This window comes from Engystomops pustulosus, chromosome 5 (assembly GCF_040894005.1).
Source record: "Engystomops pustulosus chromosome 5, aEngPut4.maternal, whole genome shotgun sequence".
Taxonomy (NCBI): Eukaryota; Metazoa; Chordata; class Amphibia; order Anura; family Leptodactylidae; genus Engystomops; species Engystomops pustulosus.
Genome location: NC_092415.1, coordinates 16,044,220 through 16,066,878, shown reverse-complemented (window position 1 = coordinate 16,066,878; position 22,659 = coordinate 16,044,220). Strand labels below are relative to the sequence as shown.

At 48.5% G+C, this 22,659-nt stretch overlaps 1 protein-coding gene across 2 annotated transcripts in view; it reads left to right on the top strand.

Annotated features, from left to right (window-relative positions):
• FER1L6 (fer-1 like family member 6) overlaps positions 1 to 22,659 on the top strand; it is a 119,930-nt gene that overhangs the window by 61,401 nt on the left and 35,870 nt on the right. For both annotated transcript variants that reach the window (XM_072151224.1, XM_072151225.1), the window contains exons 15-19: positions 8,032 to 8,132; positions 8,365 to 8,455; positions 8,927 to 9,043; positions 9,863 to 10,015; positions 11,971 to 12,154. In XM_072151224.1, the coding sequence (XP_072007325.1) occupies positions 8,032 to 8,132; positions 8,365 to 8,455; positions 8,927 to 9,043; positions 9,863 to 10,015; positions 11,971 to 12,154 (646 nt within the window). The remainder of the gene's footprint in view (positions 1 to 8,031; positions 8,133 to 8,364; positions 8,456 to 8,926; positions 9,044 to 9,862; positions 10,016 to 11,970; positions 12,155 to 22,659) is intronic.

Here is a 22,659-nt window from a genome sequence, read left to right as displayed (position 1 = left end):
GCACATCCCTGGTGTTGTAAAGCACCTTCCCTCATTGGAAGGTTTTCCCAACTTCGGAAATTATTTCCAATCCCTGACATAGACATCTTTTGACAATGATTTTGTATTCTGCTCTGTTGATGACCCCTGACCTAACATGATGGGGGTCATTTACTAAGGGCCCGCGGTTTCCCGACGTGTTACCCGAATATTTCCGATTTGCGCCGTTTTTCCCTGAATTGCCCCGGGATTTTGGCGCACGCGATCGGATTGTGGCGCATCGGCGCTGGCATGCACGCGACGGAAATCGGGGGGCGTGGCCGAACGGTAACCCGACGGATTCGGAAAAACCGCCGCATTTAAAAAAAAAAAAAATGGTCGCACGGCCCATACTCACATGCACCACGATGAAGACGATGAACTCCCGGGCATCTCGGCGGACATCGGTGCAGCAGCGCCACCTGGTGGACATCGGGCGCAGGACCTTGATGAATCACCGGAAGACCCAAACGCTCGTCAGAGAAGCCGCCGCTGGAACGCGAATGGCCTGGGTAAGTAAATTTGCCCCGATATCTGCCTTCCACAAGTTCTTGGACTTTGTGCTGCCTCTGACCTACAGCTTGTTACTTTCTGCTGGATTTCTATCTGCCCTGAGCTTTGAGTGTTTTGACTTTTGTCACCCTGATCCCGAAGAGTTAGTGACTAGTGATAACCCGTTAAAATTTGGTTAGGCTAAGTTGGGCCTGGATACCGACATAATCGGGAGTGATGAACCTCCCCAAAATGGCAACACCCCTTGCCCACATTCATTTAAATGCTGTTGTCGGCGCTTAAAGTGTAACCTTCATATAATTTTTTATAGTGTGTGCGGGGGAATGTGGTTAACATTTTTCTGATATACTATAATATACTCAATTCTTAACAGCTCAGAGAAGGGAGGATTAACGGTTGGGTCTGTCAGAACCAAACCCGCAAAGTTTGGTACAGCCCCGACCTATGCACATCTGCTCAACGCTAGTAGTGACCTTGTGTCCTTGTTCCAGTGAAGTCCAGATCCCTGCTTAATGTGTGAACACCAAAAAGACACTAAAATGAAGCCTGTTGGGATTTTCACAACACCAAACCCATTATGGTTTCCAGCCTTCTGTCATAACATGTAACTGTTATACACATGTATAGTTACAGCCATGGGCTGTACAACTCGCTGTATTTCGAGTTTAGATCTTGGTTGCTTTAGGGAAAAAAACTCTCTGCTGGGATGTCTTCCATAAGCAACGAGAAAACAGAAATTCTGCCCCAATATTCTAAGGCTACATTCACACTGCCGTATGGGGAGGGCGTATATACGGCCTCCATAGACGGCAATGGGTGCACAGAGCCCAACGGGAGCAGTACGGTGCTGTCCTATCTTTCTCCGGAATACGGTGCAGCGCGCCATATATTCATAGTATCATAGTATCATAGTATATAAGGCTGGAAGGAGACGCAAGTCCATCAAGTCCAACCTTCAAGAATTAAATAAATGTTTTATCCCCATAACCCGTGATATTTTTGCTCTCCAGAAAGTCATCCAGGCCTCTCTTGAACATGTACATAGAGTCCGCCATAACAACCTCCTGCGGCAGAGAGTTCCATAGTCTCACTGCTCTTACAGTAAAGAACCTTTGTCTATGGTAATGGTAGAATCCCCTCTCCTCTAGGCGTAGAGGATGCCCCCTGTCTATGGTGATGGTAAAATCGCCTCTCCTCTAGGTGTAGAGGATGCCCCTGTCTATGGTGATGGTAGAACCTCCTCTCCTCTAGGCGCAGAGGATGCCCCCTTGTCCTGGTCACAGGCCTAGGTATAAAAAGATCTTTGGAGAGATCCTTGTACTGTCCGTTCAGGTATTTGTACATTGTAATGAGGTCTCCCCTCAGTCGTCTTTTTTCTAAACTGAATAATCCCAAATTTTGTAATCTGTCATTGTATTCTAGTTCCCCCATTCCCCTAATAATCCTGGTTGCTCTCCTCTGCACCCGTTCCAGCTCTACTATATCCTTTTTATACACTGGTGCCCAAAACTGTCCACAATATTCCATGTGTGGTCTGACCAGGGATTTGTATAAGGGCAGAACTATGTCTTTATCATGAGAATCTATTCCTCTCTTGATACATCCCATTATTTTATTTGCTTTAGCAGCAGCCGCCTGGCTCTGGTCACTAAAATTAAGTTTACCATCCACCAATACCCCCAAGTCCTTTTCAGCTTCAGTTTTACTAAGTAATTGACCATTTAGAACATAATTATACTTTTTGTTTCCATGGCCCAAGTGCATAACTTTACATTTATCTACATTAAACCTCATCAACCATTTCTCTGCCCATCCCTCAAGCTTCCACAAATCCCTCTGTAATGCTAAACTATCGACCTCAGTATTTATTACTTTACACAGCTTAGTATCATCTGCAAATATTGAAACTTGACTGTGTAAACCCACTACAAGGTCATTAATAAAAATATTAAAAAGAAGTGGCCCCAATACTGACCCCTGTGGCACTCCACTGGTAACATCAACCCAATCTGAGAATGTGCCATTAATGACCACCCTCTGTTTTCTATCACTAAGCCAATTACTTACCCAGATACACAGATTTTCTCCTACTCCCAGCAGTCTCATTTTATATACCAACCTTTTATGTGGCACGGTGTCAAATGCCTTTGAAAAGTCCAGATATACAACATCCACAGCGTCCCCCAGATCCAGTCTTGAACTTACCTCCTCGTAGAAACCAATCAGATTAGTCTGACAGGACCGATCTCTCATAAACCCATGCTGACGCTGGGTTATAAGGTTGTGCACAGTGAGATACTCCAGGATAGCATCTCTAATAAACCCCTCAAATATTTTCCCCACCACAGCAGTTAGACTTACGGGTCTGTAGTTTCCAGGATCGCTATTTGATCCTTTTTTGTATATTGGTACCACATTTGCTATGCGCCATTCCTGTGGAACATAACCAGTCCTCAGTGAATCTTCAAATATTAAAAATAACGGTCTGTCTATCACCGTACATAATTCATGCAGAACCCGGGGGTGTATGCCATCTGGCCCAGGTGATTTATCTATCTTAGTGGTTGCGAGGCGGCGCCGTACCTCTTCCTGGGTTAAACTGTTGACATTATAAAAAGAATTTACATTATTCCTCATTGTGTCTTCCACCAGGGGATTTTCCTGGGTGAAGACAGTTGAGAAGGCGACATGACCCCCATGTTATTTCTAAGGGGACCCACACTCTCTGTTTTTAGTTTCTTATCATTTATATACTTGAAAAATAATTTGGGATTATTTTTGCTCTCCCTGGCAATATTTCTCTCAGTCTCTATTTTTGCGGCCTTTATCTGCTTTTTACAGGATTTATTTTTCTCTCTATAATCCTGTAATGCCTCATCGCTACCTACACGTTTTAGCACCTTAAACGCTTTATCTTTCTCGCTTATTGCTTTCCTTACAAGACTAGTTAGCCACATAGGCTTTTTCTTGTTCCTTTTATGCTTTTTCCCATAAGGTATGTGTTTCTCACAGGACTTTTTCAGAATATATGAGAAAAAGTCCCATTTTTGGGGGGGGCTTTTGTCTTTGAGAGCATTATCCCAGTCTATGCCTTTAAGGTCTTCCCTTAGTTGATGAAAATTTGCCCTCCTGAAGTTTAGAGTGTTGGTTGCCCCTTCACTAACGCTCTTAGTAAAGCATAATACAAAATCAATAATATTATGATCACTATTCCCCAGGTTCCCCCCAACCTGTAGTTTTGATACCCTATCAGGTCTGTTGGTTAGGATAAGGTCCAGCAGTGCCCCCCCTCTTGTTGGCTCCAGGACTAGTTGCGACAGGTAATTGTCTTTTGTTGTTGACAAGAACCTGCTGCCTTTGAAGGACCTGCAGGTTTCTGCCCCCCAGTCAATATCTGGGTAATTGAAGTCCCCCATGATAAGTACTTCACCTTGCTTTGAAGCCGCATCCATTTCACTTATCAGCATTTCCTCTGCTGCCTCCATTATATTTGGAGCCTTATAACAAACCCCTAGTAATATTTTATTATTCTTTTTCCCTCCCCTTATCTCCACCCATAGGGACTCCACATTTGCGTTACTGATGTCATCTCGCAGGACGGGCTTGAGGCAATAATTCACATATAAACAAACCCCTCCCCCTTTTTTATTTATACGATCCTTTCTAAAAAGACTATAACCATCTATAGTAACAGCCCAGTCATAGCTACTGTCCAGCCATGTCTCGCTGATACCCACTATATCAGATTTCCGTTCCAACATCAAGAGTTCCAGTTCCTCCATTTTGTTTGTGAGGCTTCTGGCATTTGTGTACATGCACTTTATATGGTTTTCCCTGTCCGTATTCCTTTTGTCCTTATTCCCCAATCTCATTCCAGCCCCCCTTCCTCCCCCATGGACTATGGCTCTTCCCAGCTCTCTATGTACACCGTCTATTTGCCCTGCACAAGTGTAGTTGCCCTCCCCCCAGGTCTCTAGTTTAAACACTCCTCCAACCTTCTAGCCATTTTTTCCCCTAAAACAGCAGCCCCCTCCCCATTGAGGTGCAGCCCATCCCTACTGTAGAGCCTGTAGCCCACAGAAAAGTCAGCCCAGTTCTCCATGAACCCAAACCCCTCCTTCCTACACCAACTTTTGAGCCACTTATTTACCTCCTTGATCTCCCGCTGCCTTTCTGGTGTGGCACGTGGTACAGGCAGTATCTCGGAGAAAATTACCTTTGAGGTCCTTGCCCTGAGCTTATGGCCTAAATCTCTGAAATCATTTTTAAGGACCTTCCACCTACCTGTTACTTTGTCATTAGTGCCAATGTGGACCATGACCACTGGTTCCTCACCAGCCCCTCCCAGTAATCCATCAACCCGATCCGCAACATGCCGAACCCGAGCACCCGGCAAACAACACACTGTTCGGTATGCACGGTCTTTGTGACAGATTGCCCTGTGTGTTCCCCTAATAATCGAATCTCCCACTACCAGCACCTGTCTGACCTTGCCTGTGCTCCCATTACCCTTCTTACTGGAGCAGACATTCCCCTGGCTGCTAGCGGCCACGTCTTTCTGCAGCATTGCTACCCCAGAGCTGATATCCCCCTCATCCGCCAGCCTGGCAAACTTATTGGGGTGCACCAGATCAGGACTAGACTCTCTACAACTCTTCCCTCTACCCCGCCTTCTACATGTTACCCAACTAGCTGCCCCCTCACTCTGCACCTCCATACTTCTCTCCCCACAACCATCTTCCCCAGAGAGTTTGTGCTCCAGGAGCAGCAAACTTCGTTCCATATTATCAATTGCCCGCAGCCTTGAAACTTGCTCATTTAGATCCAGAATCTGGGCTTCCAGGTGAGCAATTTTCACACACCCCACACAGCAGTATTCCCCCTCGAACGGCTGTTCAAGGAAAGCATACATGGCACAGGATGTACACCGTGTAGCAATGCCACTTATGGAGTCCATTATTCTAATGGGGATTACAATAGAATTATGCACAGAAAGAAGAATTTACAGTCAAAGTAACACAGAACACAGAAGTTACCTGCTAAAGCCCCTCAAACTTAAGTCCCTTAAACGTAAGTCACACTTATGACACTGCACACACTTGAGATCAATGCACACTCGCCGCCAAGCTCATACACTCGCTTTGCTAATGCTTTTTTTAAAAGTTATCTGCCACAAAAATCTGCAGAGCTCACTGCACAAGATCTGGCTGCAAACCACCTTATGGAGAGGGGCGGGGGTGATCGGTGCTCTCCCCCTCCTCCTCTCCCCGGCACTGCCGTGTGCCCGGCCTGCTATGCCAGCCGCCTCTAGATGGAGCACTGGAGCTTACTGCATACTATTAGTTTGCAGTAATTAAAAAAAAATTAGCTCCCTCTAGTGTCAGCTACAGGAAGTACAGAGATCATCACAGTAACAGAATCGAAACTCTGTATCCGGAGAAACTGAGCTTTGATCACTGTAAACATATGATGAAATAGAATCATAACTTTAGATATATTATTATAGAGGTTAGAAAATTATGTTAGAGGGTGGACATTTCCTTTAAGCATTTAGCCTAACCAGTTAATGCACATAGAGGAAGGACACAATACATATATAGTTTAGCCAATTATAGAGGTTTTATTGTAATAATTCCGCATTGTGATGCACAGACTAGTAAGGTTTTCTGTTACAACTGCTGCGATGTGCTGCAGACCTCTTCGAGTACATAATAAATGAGATTTACAACAAGCAGGTGGTAGGTATTACAGCCTTAATGTCACGGTGCAGAAGGGACGTGGGGGTTGTCAGCTGTGATGTGCAAATAAAAGGTTTTGCTGCCTTAATGGAAGGAAATCAGAACTTGATATCATTTAATCCATCTTAATAGCTGAGCGTTAGCATTGGATCGTGAAAGAGGGGAATTAGTGTTTATAGGAAATATTCTTCTTTTTCCAAAAACTGTGTCAAAATGGCAAATGTAGAAGCACCTTTAAAATCCTCCATAATTGATGTAACATAAAATCCGCCGTAATGCAGATGTATGGAAGATTTAAGTAATGGCTTCTGTGAGTCAGTAACAAAACTAGAGATAATCGTATTAGGAAAGAGACAATTACAACCAGAATGACCTACATTTACTAAGAACAGTGCAGTGTGTACTATGTGCAGTGTCCTGTGTCGTGGGCAGGGGGCGCCAGATCCAGGATATCTGGTGCATGTTCTTCATGAATTTGGCGCACCCTGAACCACTTTTTTTGGTAGTTTGGAGTTTGTTCTCGAAGTCTTCACTGCCCAAAACCATCAAACTGGTCCTTTCTTTACTGCTACTAGATGTCCCTTCACCGTAAAACAGAAGTGACATATAATGTTCCATCACTTGGCAGCCACAAAATTGTGAGCCCCCCCAGCCCCCCCCCTTCCCCGCATGTTAGTTTTACATCCTATGCACCATATAGTAAACAGCACTGAAACAGAGTTAAAGGAAACCTACCACTTGAAGTGGCAGGTATAAGGGGGAACTACCGAGCACCAGCTCAGGGTGAGATCAGGGTGAGCTGGTGCCGGAGTTTATTTTTGTTAGTGTTTTAAATCGCTGTATCGCGGTTTAAAACACTTTTTAAACTTTATGGCCGAAGCTGCTTCAGCGCAGGGAGGTACGAGCTCGGCGCTTACCATGCGCGCGGCTACATAGGAAGTGAAGGAGAACCGCGCGCATGGTGCGCCGAGCGCGTACCTCCCTGCGCCGAAGCAGCTTCGGCTATAAAGTTTAAAAAGTGTTTTAAACCGCGATACTGCGGTTTAAAACACTAACAAAACTAAGCTCCGGCACCAGCTCAGCCTGATCTGGTGCTCGGTATTTCCATCTTATACCTGCCACTTCAAGTGGTAGGTTTCCTTTAAGTACATATCTACATTACCAGAACCACGACTACTATATAGACCAGAAAAAGATTACTACATAAAAGTAATGAGTGCATCGAGAGAGTGCATCAATTGTACTACATATTTATATATTACCAGAAGATACAGGATCAGCACCAGAACCAACATTACAACACGGATACAGGACCAGAACTAAGCTTACTAAAAAGACACAGTACCAGAACCAATATTACGACATGGATACAGGAACAGAAACATGTTACTATAAACATACAGCACTGAGACCAACATTACTACATGGATACATGACCAGAACTAACTTTACTACAAAGAAACAGCATCAGAACTAGTATAACTACATGTATACAGTACCAGAACCAACCATACTACAAAGATACAGCACAGGAAGCAACATTGCTACATAAATACAGGACCAGAACCAAGCCTACTACAAGGATACAGCACAAGAACCAATATAACTACATGGATACAGGACCAGAACCAAGCTTACTATGAAGTATATAGCACGGGAAACAACATTACTACATAGAAACAGAACCAGATTGAAGATTAATACTTAGATACAGGATTACAATGATAACAGAAAACACTTATATCTATACATTACTCTCTAGGAAGAAGGACTGGAGCACATGAAGGAGCTGGTTAAAATTTCCGATTTAGCCCCTGAAGAAAAGATGAGAGACGTTCTCAGCGACTTCATCGACCAGAGCAAGTACGTACACCCCCTATTCATAGTCGCCACTAACATTGGCGCGACCCTATAGCCGATATATGGCAAATCTAAGCCTCGGTGTCACTTATATTCAGTAATTTTGTTGACATTTTCCATTATTTGATTGTTTCTCTCTGGAACCTGTCACAATGCAGGATACAGGGCGTTGCTAGATCATCGGGAGACTCCATGTATTGTATATATTGATAAATACCCCAAAATCTACTTCCAGGTCGTTCATCTCAGACGCAGAGAAGAAAAGCAAAATGCCCAACATAACGGCCCTGGATAAGAAAAGAGTAACGCTCTGCAGACAGGAACTGGTAGGACATACGGGATCTATAAGATTTGTGACATAGTAGTAGCCTCAGCTTCCCCATAGCAGTGACCAGGGCTGCTTAGCATATTTGCTACATTAGGATAGATTTGTCTTCTTATCTAGGACTGAATATGATATACAGGCAGTCCCCTACTTAAGGACACCCGACTTACAGACGACCCCTAGTTAAAGACGGACCCCTCTGCCCACTGTGAGGCTCTCTGGATGCTTTACTATAGTCCCAGACTGCAATGATCAGCTGTACGGAGTCTGTAATGAGGTTTTATTGATCATCCCTGTTCTCATTACAGCAAAAAATGTAGAAAATCCAATTGTCACTGGGACAAAATTTTTAATTTTTTTTTGTCTGGAGCTACAATTATAAAATATACAGTTCCGACTTACATACAAATTCAACTTAAGTACCCAAGGAACCTATCTTGTACGTAACCCGGCGACTTCCTGTACTTTATAGGAGGGGATGTCTGGTGAAGCAAAAGCCATCGTACAGCAGAAGAAGAAGTTGTCGATGAGTGACATGACCCGGGAAATGCAGAGTTTCATCGACAGGATCAAGTTTTTGGTGGATGAGGTAAATGATGAAATTTATTATTCTCTGCCCATGTATATTAATTACACAAATTATCTGCTGTCGCCTCTTCTCAGGGGCAGGATTGATCGGGAGCAATCAAATTGGAAACAGGAAACTTAGGAAAGTGGTAGGATCTGAGTGACAAGGGTCAAACATTGATGGTGATGGATGTGTCTCAAAGTGGCAGGTCTTGTAGGGTGTTCTCGTTATCCCTAAGGAGATGTGCAATGATACCTTTGTGTATGTGGTTAGTAACAGCAAGACTGTGATTCATATTCCAGGATTGTAGCTGGACTTGAAGACTAGGGTGCATCCCTGTGTGAGATCTCTTCACAGAACTTTATCACAGCCCCTCTCATCTGCTCTGAAGCTGTAGCAAGCTTCTGGTTAGATATTACAGTAGAACATTTAGAGAGCAAAGCAGTGTGAGAACATGCCGCCAGCTGCAATCCTGGAATGTAAATCCATATTTACTGCTGCTTACAACATACACACTCAACTTACACCTCACCAGGGACAATACCTAATACTGACAGCACAGAGCACAGAGCACTGCAGTGTGAGGAAACATCCCCAATGCATTTGGAAAAGCTGCAATTGTGGAATATAAATCCATATTTCACAGTCCTGCTGCTACTAACAACATATGCAAAAGTCTGATTATACATCTCTTGGGCATTTGCTGACTTCAAGTGCTGGTGCATGATTGGTGAGCAGCAAATTGGCAAAAAAAAATGTGAGTTAAGGTTGTCTTGGGGTGTGAGGAGAAGGTTCTGATTCCACTGATCCAAATTGTGGAATGTGCCGCTTGTTTTACAGCCACAACATACGGTTCCTGATGTGTTTATATGGCTCCTGAGTAACAATAAGCGGGTGTCCTACGCCCGCATCCCGGCCAGAGATGTCCTCTACTCCCCGATGCTGGAAGAGAAAGGTCACCACTGCGGGAAGATTAAAACCCTCTTCTTCAAAGTAAGTAGCTCGTATCTGCACAACATCTTCTCTACTATTAAAGACCTAACCTTTCCAGGATCTTCTGCTCATTAGTAATTGTGACACTGATTCATTCCCACAATGTGCCGGATAATTGTGAGGACTGTGCCTGCTGTTCTATCACATCCTTCTTATAAATGTAAAGGAGACAGGAGCATAAAGGGCAGTAAGACGTTACAGCGTATCTCACCCGCAGGAATCAGTGATCCAGTGTATATATAAGGAGTTGCACTGGTTCTGGTTATTATTTAACCGGTTTTCTGCAGTCCTAGCAGCTTTCTACTCTGCAGGTTCTGATTGTGAATTTACAGTAGCTGCTGTGACTCCTCCTTCCACTCACTAGCTGCTGTTACTCCTTCTTCCCCTCACTAGCTGCTGTGACTCCCTCCTTCCCCTGCCTAGCTAAGTGACTCGTCCTTCCCCTCACTAGCTGCTTTGACTCCTTCTTTCCCTGACTAGCTGCTGTGACTCCCTCCTTCCCCTCACTAGCTGCTGTGACTCCCTCCTTCCACTGACTAGCTGCTGTGACTCCCTCCTTCCCCTCACTAGCTGCCAATAGGGCAACTAAATGCTGTGACTCCCTCCTTCCCCTCCCTACCTGCTATGATTCCCTCCTTCCTCTTACTAGCTGCTGTGACTCCCTCCTTCCCCTCACTATCTGCTGCTGTGACTCCCTCCTTCCCCTCACTAGCTGCTGGGACTTCCTCCTTCCACCCAATAGCTGCTGTGACTCCCTCCTTCCCCTCTTTAGCTGCTGTGGCACTCTCCTTTCCCTCACTAGCTGCTGTGACTCCCTCCCTTCCCTCTCTAGCTGCTGTGACTCCCTCCTTCCCCTCACTAGCTGGTGTGGCTCTCTCCTTTCCCTCACTAGCTGCTGTGACTCCCACACTCCCCTCTTTAGCTGCTGGGACTCTCTCCTTCCCCTCACTAGCTACTGTGACTCCCTCATTCCCCTCACTAACTGCTGTGGCTCCTCCTTCCCCTCACTAGCTGCAGTGACTCCCTCCTTCCCCTCAATAGGACTCTGTCCTTACCCTCACTAGCTGCTATGATTCCCTCCTTCCCTTTACTAGCTGCTGTGACTCCCTCCTTCCCCTCACTAGCTGCTGTGACTCCTTCCTTCCCCTCACTATCTGCTATGACTCCTTCATTCCCCTCACAAGTTGATGTGACTCCCTCCTTCTCTTCACTAGCTGCTGTGACTCCTTCCTTCCCCTCACTAGCTGCTGTGACTCCTTCCTTCCCCTCACTAGCTGCTGTGACTCCCTCCTTCCTCTCACTAGCTGCTGTGACTCCCTCCTTCCCCTCAATAGGTACTGTGACTTTCTCCATCCACCCACTAGCTGCTGTGACTCCCTCCTTCCCTTCACTAAATGCTGTGACTCCCTCCTTCCCCTCACTAAATGATGTGACTCCCTCCTTCCCCTCACTAGCTGCTGTGACTCTCTCTTTCCACTGACTAGCTGCTGTGACTCCTCCTTCCCCTTACTAGCAGCTGTGACTCCCTCCTTCCCCTTATTAGCTGCTGTGACTCCCTCCTTCCTCTCACTAGCTGCTGTGACTCCCTCCTTCCTCTCACTAGCTGCTGTGACTCCTCCTTCCCCTCACTAGCTGTTGTGACTTCTTCCTTCTTGAATTCCTGACAGTGATTCCTCAGTGATCTCCTGTTCTTTTATTAGCAAGATAGAATTGTGCAGAGATTGGAAGGGAAGGAGAAAGGGTCATAAGAGCCAAAGTAAGTGGAGAAAGAAGCACTTTTCTCAGTATTGCCATAGGGTGACCATACATTGTGAAGATGAGCTACACGCAATTGTGGTGATTTGCCAGGTTGCACCAGTACTTTTCATGTAACCCAATAATAAGTACAGCTGCAGCCCCATAATTAGTGGTCGCTTGAGGCTGTTCTCTTCATATCACATGTCTTCCATCCTCAGCTCCCAGGCAAGAGAGGCCCTGGATGGAGCGTTCAGGCCAAAGTAGATGTCTTCTTATGGCTGGGTCCCAGCAAGTACTCGCACGCCATCTTTGAAAACTTGCCAATAGGGTATGAGATTGAACATCCACCAGCTTCAAGTGGACATCACGCACCACCCCCACCTGGCAACCTTGTCTATCAGGGTAAGAGCTCTTCCATATTATATGATTATAAAGTATTTTGACTTGAGAGTAACTCCAGACTCTCTAGATCTGGAGGACCTAACATGGCCATACATACACAGGCAACCAACTAATTTCAGTAACCGTCCTGTAATTCTTTATTTTTCCTGTGGTGGAGCTGTTTAGCTATTAAATATTTGCTACCAGACCCATCAATCCCCAGCTGATTACTGGACAACCTTTACACGTCTTTCGAGAGTCGAGGTTTACATAATAAAATTGTTTTCAGCATAATTTTTGGTCCTAGAAAAGCTCATACCAAAGTATATACGTTCCCCACGGCTTTTCTTCTCTCTTGGCTTCCAATGTAGCCACACAGGTAGAGACGGGTCCATGGCTCTGCCCACACCACTATGGCGTGATGGTGTAGACAAAGCCACGGACCCATCTCTGACTACTGTATAACACAGGAAGCCAAGAGGGAAGAGGAATTGCAGGGAGTATCAGAAGTAAGTACTAAGTTTTTTTTTTTATATATATCGAAGGGCTTCTGGGCATTTAATTCCTGGAGAAGGCTGTATGGCATTTCATTACTGAGGGGAGGCTGCTGGGCGTTTCATTAGAGAGGGGAGGCTGCTGGGCGTTTCATTAGAGAGGGGAGGCTGCTGGGTGTTTCATTAGAGAGGGGAGGCTGCTGGGCGTTTCATTAGAGAGGGGAGGATGCTGGGCATTTCATTAGTGAGGGGAGGCTGCTGAGCATTTGATTACTGGAGGAGGCTTCTGGGTATTTCATTAATGAGAGGCGGCTGCTTGGCATTTCATTATTAGGGGAGGCTGCTGGGCATTTCATTAGTGAGGGGAGGTTGCTGAGCATTTGATTACTGGAGAAGGCTTCTGGGTATTTAATTAATGAGGGGCTACATTATTGAGGAGAGGTTGCTGCGCATTTCATTAATGAGGAGAGGCTGCTGAGCAATTAATTACTGTTGGAGGCTGCTGGGCATTTCATTAGTGAGGGGAGGCTGCTTAGCATTTCATTAGCGAGGGGAGGCTGCTGAGCATTTCACTAGTGAGGGGAGGCTGCTGGGCATTTCATTAGCGGGGGAGGCTGCTGGGCATTTCATTAGCGGGGGAGGCTGCTGGGAATTTCATTAGTGAGGGGAGGCTGCTAGGTATTTCATTAGTGAAGGAGTCAGTGACCCACATTTATTAAAATGTCTGTGCCGGTTTTGTGCTGCGGCTGCACTGTGCCCACAAGACTGTGCAACTAAAGGGGCGTGTTAGCGCTTATTCGGAATTTGCGCCAAAATTCTGCAGCATGAACACAGTGCAGCAAAATAAATGGTGCACACTTCCCGATCAGTGCAGGGGGCACCAGATTCATGGAGACTGTGCACCATAATTCATGAATGTGCCGCAAACTGCACAAAGCACAGGCTGCAGTAGATTTGATAAATATTGGCCTATAACAGTGATGGCGAACCTTTTAGAGCTCGAGTGCCCAAACTACAACCAGAATCCACTTATTTACCATGAAGTGTCAACATGGCATTTCAAGCAGCAACTTAATGCTACCTGTTCTTCAGCATCATTCAATTGTATTGCCCCCCCCCTGAGGCCACCAATAGAGTTGAAAAAAGGTGGACAAATTCAGACCATCATTGTAGCTTCTCTCCAGGAAGAATGGTGGGTCCAGCAGGAGGACCTCCAAAGACATTGCAGTTCTGTCAACACCTTCTCACTTTTCTTGCAGTTCCAATGTCTCTTTTAGGCTACATTCACACGAACGTATGGGGGATGTATATACGGCCAACGTATTTGCGGCGCATATATATGTCCCCCATACACTTCTATGGGCTCATCGCCCTGTAAGGGAGAGGTACGTTGCAGCACACGTGCGGCACTGTACCGCTCCGTAGCCCGTAGAAAGATAGGACATGTCGTGCGCAACCCCCTGTGCGCTGTATATTCTTATGGAGAGGGGCAAGGGTGAGCTGCGCTCTTCCCCTCTTCCTCTCCGCAGCCCCGATGCATGCCCGCCATACATCGACGGTCATACATCGTGTGAATGTTGCCTAAAATAGCGCTGAGAGCAGCATCTTTTAAGTTGCTTGCGACTACAGGAAGATTTGGTGGGTTTAGTACTGTTTGGTGAAATTGGGGCAATGGCCTGAGCGCCCACAGAGAGTGCCTTGAGTGCCACCTTTGGCACCCATGCCATAGGTTCCCCACCACTGGCCTATAAGTTTTCCCAGTTTTTTGTGGTAAAATTAGATGCTTCGGCCAGTGTAAGATAAAGATTGCCATGGGCCCTGGGCTGTATGAATATTTTAGCCCCTACAATACAGAATCCGCTTCTTGGGGACTGGAGGATGTGTCCCTTCTCTCTGCTTTCAATCTGTAGTTGGAGGACCTCAACGTGTATTGAGAGCAGGAACAGATGTATGAAGATTACATGAGTGAAGGTTCTCCTGAGTATAAAAATTGGTGGGTGGTTTGTGTGGCCATGGACCCCCTAGGAGGCTTGGGCATCAGGCTACCACCTAAACAGCTTGTGTTACAATCCACTACTGGTTTTGGCTTATAGTCGGTTTGGGTTATACTCAAATATATACGATATATAAAATAAATTGCAATAAGCCGACCCAAGTATAAGCCGAGACCCCTAATTTTACCACCAAAGCTGGGAAAAACTACTGACTCGAATATAAGCCGAGGGTGGGAAATGCATTGGTCAAACCCCCCCCCTGTAGTATACGGCCTGCCAGCCCCCAGTAGTATACAGCAGTCCCCAGTAGTATACAGCCTGCCAGCCCCCATGTAGTATACAGCCAGCCTCCATGTAGTATACAGCAGCCCCTGTAGTATACAGCCTGCCAGCCCCCAGTAGTATACAGCCTGCCAGCCCCCATGTAGTATACAGCCAGCCTCCATGTAGTATACAGCAGCCCCTGTAGTATACAGCCTGCCAGCCTCCATGTAGTATACAGCAGTCCCCAGTAGTATACAGCCTGCCAGCCCCCATGTAGTATACAGCCAGCCTCCATGTAGTATACAGCAGCCCCTGTAGTATACAGCCTGCCAGCCCCCAGTAGTATACAGCCTGCCAGCCCCCATGTAGTATACAGCCAGCCTCCATGTAGTATACAGCAGCCCCTGTAGTATACAGCCTGCCAGCCCCCATGTAGTATACAGCCAGCCTCCATGTAGTATACAGCAGCCCCTGTAGTATACAGCCTGCCAGCCCCCATGTAGTATACAGCCAGCCTCCATGTAGTATACAGCAGCCCCTGTAGTATACAGCCTGCCAGCCCCCAGTAGTATACAGCCTGCCAGCCCCCATGTAGTATACAGCCTGCCAGCCCCCATGTAGTATACAGCCTGCCAGCCCCCATGTAGTATACAGCCTGCCAGCCCCCATGTAGTATACAGCCAGCCTCCATGTAGTATACAGCAGCCCCTGTAGTATACAGCCTGCCAGCCCCCAGTAGTATACAGCCTGCCAGCCCCCATGTAGTATACAGCCTGCCAGCCCCCATGTAGTATACAGCCTGCCAGCCCCCATGTAGTATACAGCAGCCCCTGTAGTATACAGCCTGCCAGCCCCCATGTAGTATACAGCAGCCCCTAGTAGTATACAGCAAGCCCCTAGTAGTATACAGCAGCCCCTAGTAGTATACAGCAGCCCCTAGTAGTATACAGCAAGCAACTAGTAGTATACAGTAGCCCCTAGTAGTATACACCAAGCCCCTAGTAGTATACAGCAGCCCCTAGTAGTATACAGCATCCCCTAGTAGTATACAGCCAGCCTCTAGTAGTATACAGCAGCCCCTAGTAGTATACAGCAGCCCCTAGTAGTATACAGCCAGCCCCTAGTAGTATACAGCAGCCCCTAGTAGTATACAGCAGCCCCTAGTAGTATACAGCAAGCCTCTAGTAGTATACAGCAAGCCCCTAGTAGTATACAGCAGCCCCTAGTAGTATACAGCAAGCCCCTAGTAGTATACAGCAAGCCCCTAGTAGTATACAGCAAGCCCCTAGTAGTATACAGCAGCCCCCCAGTAGTATACAGCATCCCCTAGTAGTATACAGCCAGCCTCTAGTAGTATACAGCAGCCCCTAGTAGTATACAGCAGCCCCTAGTAGTATACAGCCAGCCCCTAGTAGTATACAGCAGCCCCTAGTAGTATACAGCAGCCCCTAGTAGTATACAGCAAGCCTCTAGCACAGGGGTCAGGAACCTTTTTGGCTGAGAGAGCCATAAGCGCCACATATTTTAAAATATAATTCTGCGAGAGCCGTACAATATGCTTAAAGGGACAATGGCTCCAGCAGTCATTAGTACAGCAAGGAGTGTTCCCCCCCCGTACTAAGCTCCCACTGGACCAAAACAATGGTAATTCCCTGTAAAATAAAAAATAGATAATTTACATTCGAGCTTGTCCCTATACATGAGCCAACCGCTGCAGAACACCCCCATACAGACGACAGCCGCTGCAGAACATCCCCATACAGACGACAGCCGCTGCAGAACATCCCCATACAGACGACAGCCGCTGCAGAACATCCCCATACAGACGCCAACCGCTGCAGAACATCCCTATACAGACGCCAACCGCTGCAGTACATCCCCATACAGACGCCAACCGCTGCAGTACATCCCCATACAGACGCCAACCGCAGCAGAACATCCCTATACAGACGCCAACCGCAGCAGAACATCCCCATACAGACGCCAACCGCAGCAGAACATCCCCATACAGACGCCAACCGCAGCAGAACATCCCCATACAGACGCCAACCGCAGCAGAACATCCCCATACAGACGCCAACCGCAGCAGAACATCCCCATACAGACGCCAACCGCAGCAGAACATCCCCATACAGACGCCAACCGCAGCAGAACATCCCCATACAGACGCCAACCGCAGCAGAACATCCCCATACAGACGCCAACCGCAGCAGAACATCCCCATACAGACGCCAACCGCAGCAGAACATCCCTATACAGACGACAGCCGCTGCAGAACATCCCTATACAGACGCCAACCGCTGCAGAACATCCCTATACAGACGCCAACTGCTGCAGAACATCCCTATACAGACGACAGCCGCTGCAGAACATCCCTATACAGACGACAGCCGCTGCAGAACATCCCTATACAGACGACAGCCGCTGCAGAACATCCCTATACAGACGACAGCCGCTGCAGAACATCCCTATACAGACGACAGCCGCTGCAGAACATCCCTATACAGACGCCAACCGCAGCAGAGCATCCCTATACAGACGCCAATCAATGCAGAACATCCCTATACAGACGACAGCCGCTGCAGTACATCCCTATACAGACACCAACCGCTGCAGAACATCCCTATACAGACGACAGCCGCTGCAGTACATCCCCATACAGACGCCAACCGCTGCAGTACATCCCCATACAGACGCCAACCGCAGCAGAACATCCCTATACAGACGCCAACCGCAGCAGAACATCCCCATACAGACGCCAACCGCAGCAGAACATCCCCATACAGACGCCAACCGCAGCAGAACATCCCCATACAGACGCCAACCGCAGCAGAACATCCCCATACAGACGCCAACCGCAGCAGAACATCCCCATACAGACGCCAACCGCAGCAGAACATCCCCATACAGACGACAGCCGCTGCAGAACATCCCTATACAGACGCCAACCGCTGCAGAACATCCCTATACAGACGCCAACTGCTGCAGAACATCCCTATACAGACGACAGCCGCTGCAGAACATCCCTATACAGACGACAGCCGCTGCAGAACATCCCTATACAGACGACAGCCGCTGCAGAACATCCCTATACAGACGACAGCCGCTGCAGAACATCCCTATACAGACGACAGCCGCTGCAGAACATCCCTATACAGACGCCAACCGCAGCAGAGCATCCCTATACAGACGCCAATCAATGCAGAACATCCCTATACAGACGACAGCCGCTGCAGTACATCCCTATACAGACACCAACCGCTGCAGAACATCCCTATACAGACGACAGCCGCTGCAGTACATCCCCATACAGACGCCAACCGCTGCAGTACATCCCCATACAGACGCCAACCGCAGCAGAACATCCCTATACAGACGCCAACCGCAGCAGAACATCCCCATACAGACGCCAACCGCAGCAGAACATCCCCATACAGACGCCAACCGCAGCAGAACATCCCCATACAGACGCCAACCGCAGCAGAACATCCCCATACAGACGCCAACCGCAGCAGAACATCCCCATACAGACGCCAACCGCAGCAGAACATCCCCATACAGACGCCAACCGCAGCAGAACATCCCCATACAGACGCCAACCGCTGCAGTACATCCCCATACAGACGCCAACCGCAGCAGAACATCCCCATACAGACGCCAACCGCAGCAGAACATCCCCATACAGACGCCAACCGCAGCAGAACATCCCCATACAGACGCCAACCGCAGCAGAACATCCCCATACAGACGCCAACCGCAGCAGAACATCCCCATACAGACGCCAACCGCAGCAGAACATCCCCATACAGACGCCAACCGCAGCAGAACATCCCCATACAGACGCCAACCGCAGCAGAACATCCCCATACAGACGCCAACCGCAGCAGAACATCCCCATACAGACGCCAACCGCAGCAGAACATCCCTATACAGACGCCAACCGCTGCAGAACATCCCTATACAGACGCCAACCGCTGCAGAACATCCCTATACAGACGCCAACTGCTGCAGAACATCCCTATACAGACGACAGCCGCTGCAGAACATCCCTATACAGACGACAGCCGCTGCAGAACATCCCTATACAGACGACAGCCGCTGCAGTACATCCCCATACAGACGCCAACCGCTGCAGTACATCCCCATACAGACGCCAACCGCTGCAGAACATCCCTATACAGACGCCAACCGCAGCAGAACATCCCTATACAGACGCCAACCGCTGCAGAACATCCCTATACAGACGCCAACTGCTGCAGAACATCCCTATACAGACGACAGCCGCTGCAGAACATCCCTATACAGACGCCAACCCCTGCAGAACATCCCTATACAGACGCCAACTGCTGCAGAACATCCCCATACAGACGCCAACCGCAGCAGAACATCCCCATACAGACGCCAACCGCAGCAGAACATCCCCATACAGACGCCAACCGCAGCAGAACATCCCCATACAGACGCCAACCGCAGCAGAACATCCCTATACAGACGACAGCCGCTGCAGAACATCCCTATACAGACGCCAACCGCTGCAGAACATCCCTATACAGACGACAGCCGCTGCAGAACATCCCTATACAGACGACAGCCACTGCAGAACATCCCTATACAGACGCCAACCGCAGCAGAGCATCCCTATACAGACGCCAATCAATGCAGAACATCCCTATACAGACGACAGCCGCTGCAGTACATCCCTATACAGACACCAACCGCTGCAGAACATCCCTATACAGACGACAGCCGCTGCAGTACATCCCCATACAGACGGCAACCGCTGCAGTACATCCCCATACAGACGCCAACCGCTGCAGAACATCCCTATACAGACGCCAACCGCAGCAGAACATCCCTATACAGACGCCAACCGCAGCAGAACATCCCTATACAGACGCCAACTGCTGCAGAACATCCCTATACAGACGACAGCCGCTGCAGAACATCCCTATACAGACGCCAACCCCTGCAGAACATCCCTATACAGACGCCAACTGCTGCAGAACATCCCTATACAGACGACAGCCGCTGCAGAACATCCCTATACAGACGGCAACTGCTGCAGAACATCCCTATAGAGACGCCAACCGCAGCAGAACATCCCTATACAGACGCCAATCAATGCAGAACATCCCTATACAGACGACAACCGCTGCAGAACATCCCTATACAGACGCCAATCAATGCAGAACATCCCTATACAGACGACAGCCGCTGCAGAGCTTCCCTATACAGACGCCAACCGCTGCAGAACATCCCCATACACGAGCCAACCGCTGCAGAACATCCTTATACAGACGCCAACGTGTCTAAGCTGCTGCATAACCTCACATTAATGTAGAAATGCAGTGGTGGGGGAAGATATGAGGGGATGATGCAGAGGGGTCTGTAAGGGACACTCAGGAGCTTCTTAGCTGCTCCTGCACACAGGACACTAAGGGGTTAAGGCAGAGTGTGAGGAGACACTGGGGGGAGGGAGCACTTAAAGGGGTTGTCCGAGTTTAAAAAAAAAAATATATGTGGCCGGGAGCGGGGTTACTAAAACAATAAAGCTGTACTTACCTCCCGGTGCCCTCCCGTATCCAGCGCTGCTGTCGCTCCGGTCCGGGGGCCATGTAAACAAACATGGCCGCCGGAGCAGCGCTGCATTCAGCTTCCGGCCGGATGCGACAACCTTCCGGTCCCCATACACAATGCTGTGTATAGGGACGGATAGGCGTACCCGGCCACGGCCGGCCGGAAGCTGAGTCCAGCGCTGCTCCGGCGGCCATGTTTGTTTACATGGCCCCCGGACCGGAGCGACAGCAGCGCTGGATACGGGAGGGGACCGGGAGGTAAGTACAGCTTTATTGTTTTAGTAACCCCGCTCCCGGCCACATATTTTTTTTTTTTTTTAAACTCGGACAACCCCTTTAACTCTGGCTGATTCCGGGCTGCTGACTCCTTCTCCTTCATGTCTCCGGAGTGTGCAGCTCTCTGGTCTCCTCTGTCTGAATCTCCCGCGCTGCTACATCCAGCCCCGGGATTGGCTGCAGGCAGACAGTCTCCTCCCCTCCCTCTCACACACGGAGGAGACTGCTGCAGGGAAGGAGAGGGAGGCGCCGCCCCCGAATTAACCCTGCGGACCCTGCGCTGCTCTGCCGAATACATCCAGGGGCATAACTACAGCCGGGGGCACAACAGCCTGGTCTTGGCAGGCATATTAGCAGTTGCTGCGGCTGTAGTTAAGCCCCTGGATAGGAGCCCCGGCTGCGAGCCAGATGCGGCCATCAAAAGAGCCATATCTGGCTCGCGAGCCATAGGTTCCCGACCCCTGCTCTAGCAGTATACAGCAGCCCCTAGTAGTATACAGCAGCCCCTAGTAGTATACAGCAGCCCCTAGTAGTATACAGCCAGCCCCTAGTAGTATACAGCAGCCCCTAGTAGTATACAGCAAGCCCCTAGTAGTATACAGCAGCCCCTAGTAGTATACAGCAAGCCCCTAGTAGTATACAGCAGCCCCTAGTAGTATACAGCAGCCCCTAGTAGTATACAGCCAGCCCCTAGTAGTATACAGCAGCCCCTAGTAGTATACAGCCGGCCCCCACAGCCCTTAAAAAAATAAACTTACATACTCCCCCTCCGATGTCAGTGCGCCCCGTCTTCTTTCTTCTCCGCGGCTCTTCTTCTTTCTTCTGTCATGGAGGCGGCCATGTTTTCTTCGTGGCCGCGCATGCTATGACGTCAGCAGCGGCTGCTTCATAGTATGCGCATGCTAGAAGAAAGCATGGCCACGTCCATGAAAGAAGCAAGAAGAATGAAGACGGAACACGCTGACATCGGGGACATCGGTAAGCCGCGCTGACATCGGAGGGTGAGTATATAAGTTTATTTTTTTTAAGTGGGTAAATTTTTTTTTTTTTTAATAGACTCGTCTATAAGCCGAGAAGACGTTTTTCAGCACATTTTTTGTGCTGAAAAACTCGGCTTATACACGAGTATATACGGTAGATCATTTCTGGTAAATATGACCAAAAAAACATTCCATAAAAGAAATAATTCTTTTGACATTTTATAATGAATTTGTGTCATTGGATGAAGGCAAACCAATGAGTCTCTCCTTATGCCATCAGGTTACATTTTCTAGCCGTCAATTTTTCTACAAATTTTTCTATGACGTAAGTGCGGACTCCAGACCAGAACCCCTTGTCAGGGTTCGGGGTCACTGGATCCTCTGGACCACAGCGGGAGGTGATACTAGCCGACACCTGGGACCGGAGTCTAAGTGGCACCTGGTCTTCACCAGAGCCCGCAGCAAAGCAGAATGGACTTGCTGTGGCGGAGTACCACCAGGTCATTCCACAGGTGCGACTAGCCCGCGGTTGCAGCCGAGGTCACGGTACAGAATCGTGATCCAGGCTCAATGTCAGGAACAGGTTCGGAGTCAGGGCAGGCAGCAAAGATGCAAGGTCACTGGTCAGGCAGGAAAGATCAGGGAACAAGCGCAGGGAACAGGAGGCTTTCTGAAAGGCAAAAGAGCTCAAAGATCCAGCAGGGAATCCTGGGAACAGCCGGCCTCTTAAGGAAAACCCGGGAATCAGCGGCGCGCTGGCCCTTTAAATCTTAGAGCACCGGTGCCCTAGAGAGCGGGGATGCGCACGTGGCCTAGCCGGGACAAGAGCAGGATCGTGGAGAGGTAAGAGCTGGAGGGGGACCGGGGCAGTGCCGCAACGGAGAGGGGCACGAGTGTGCCCCTGACGTGACGTGGATCACGGGGGCACCCGTGACACCCCTA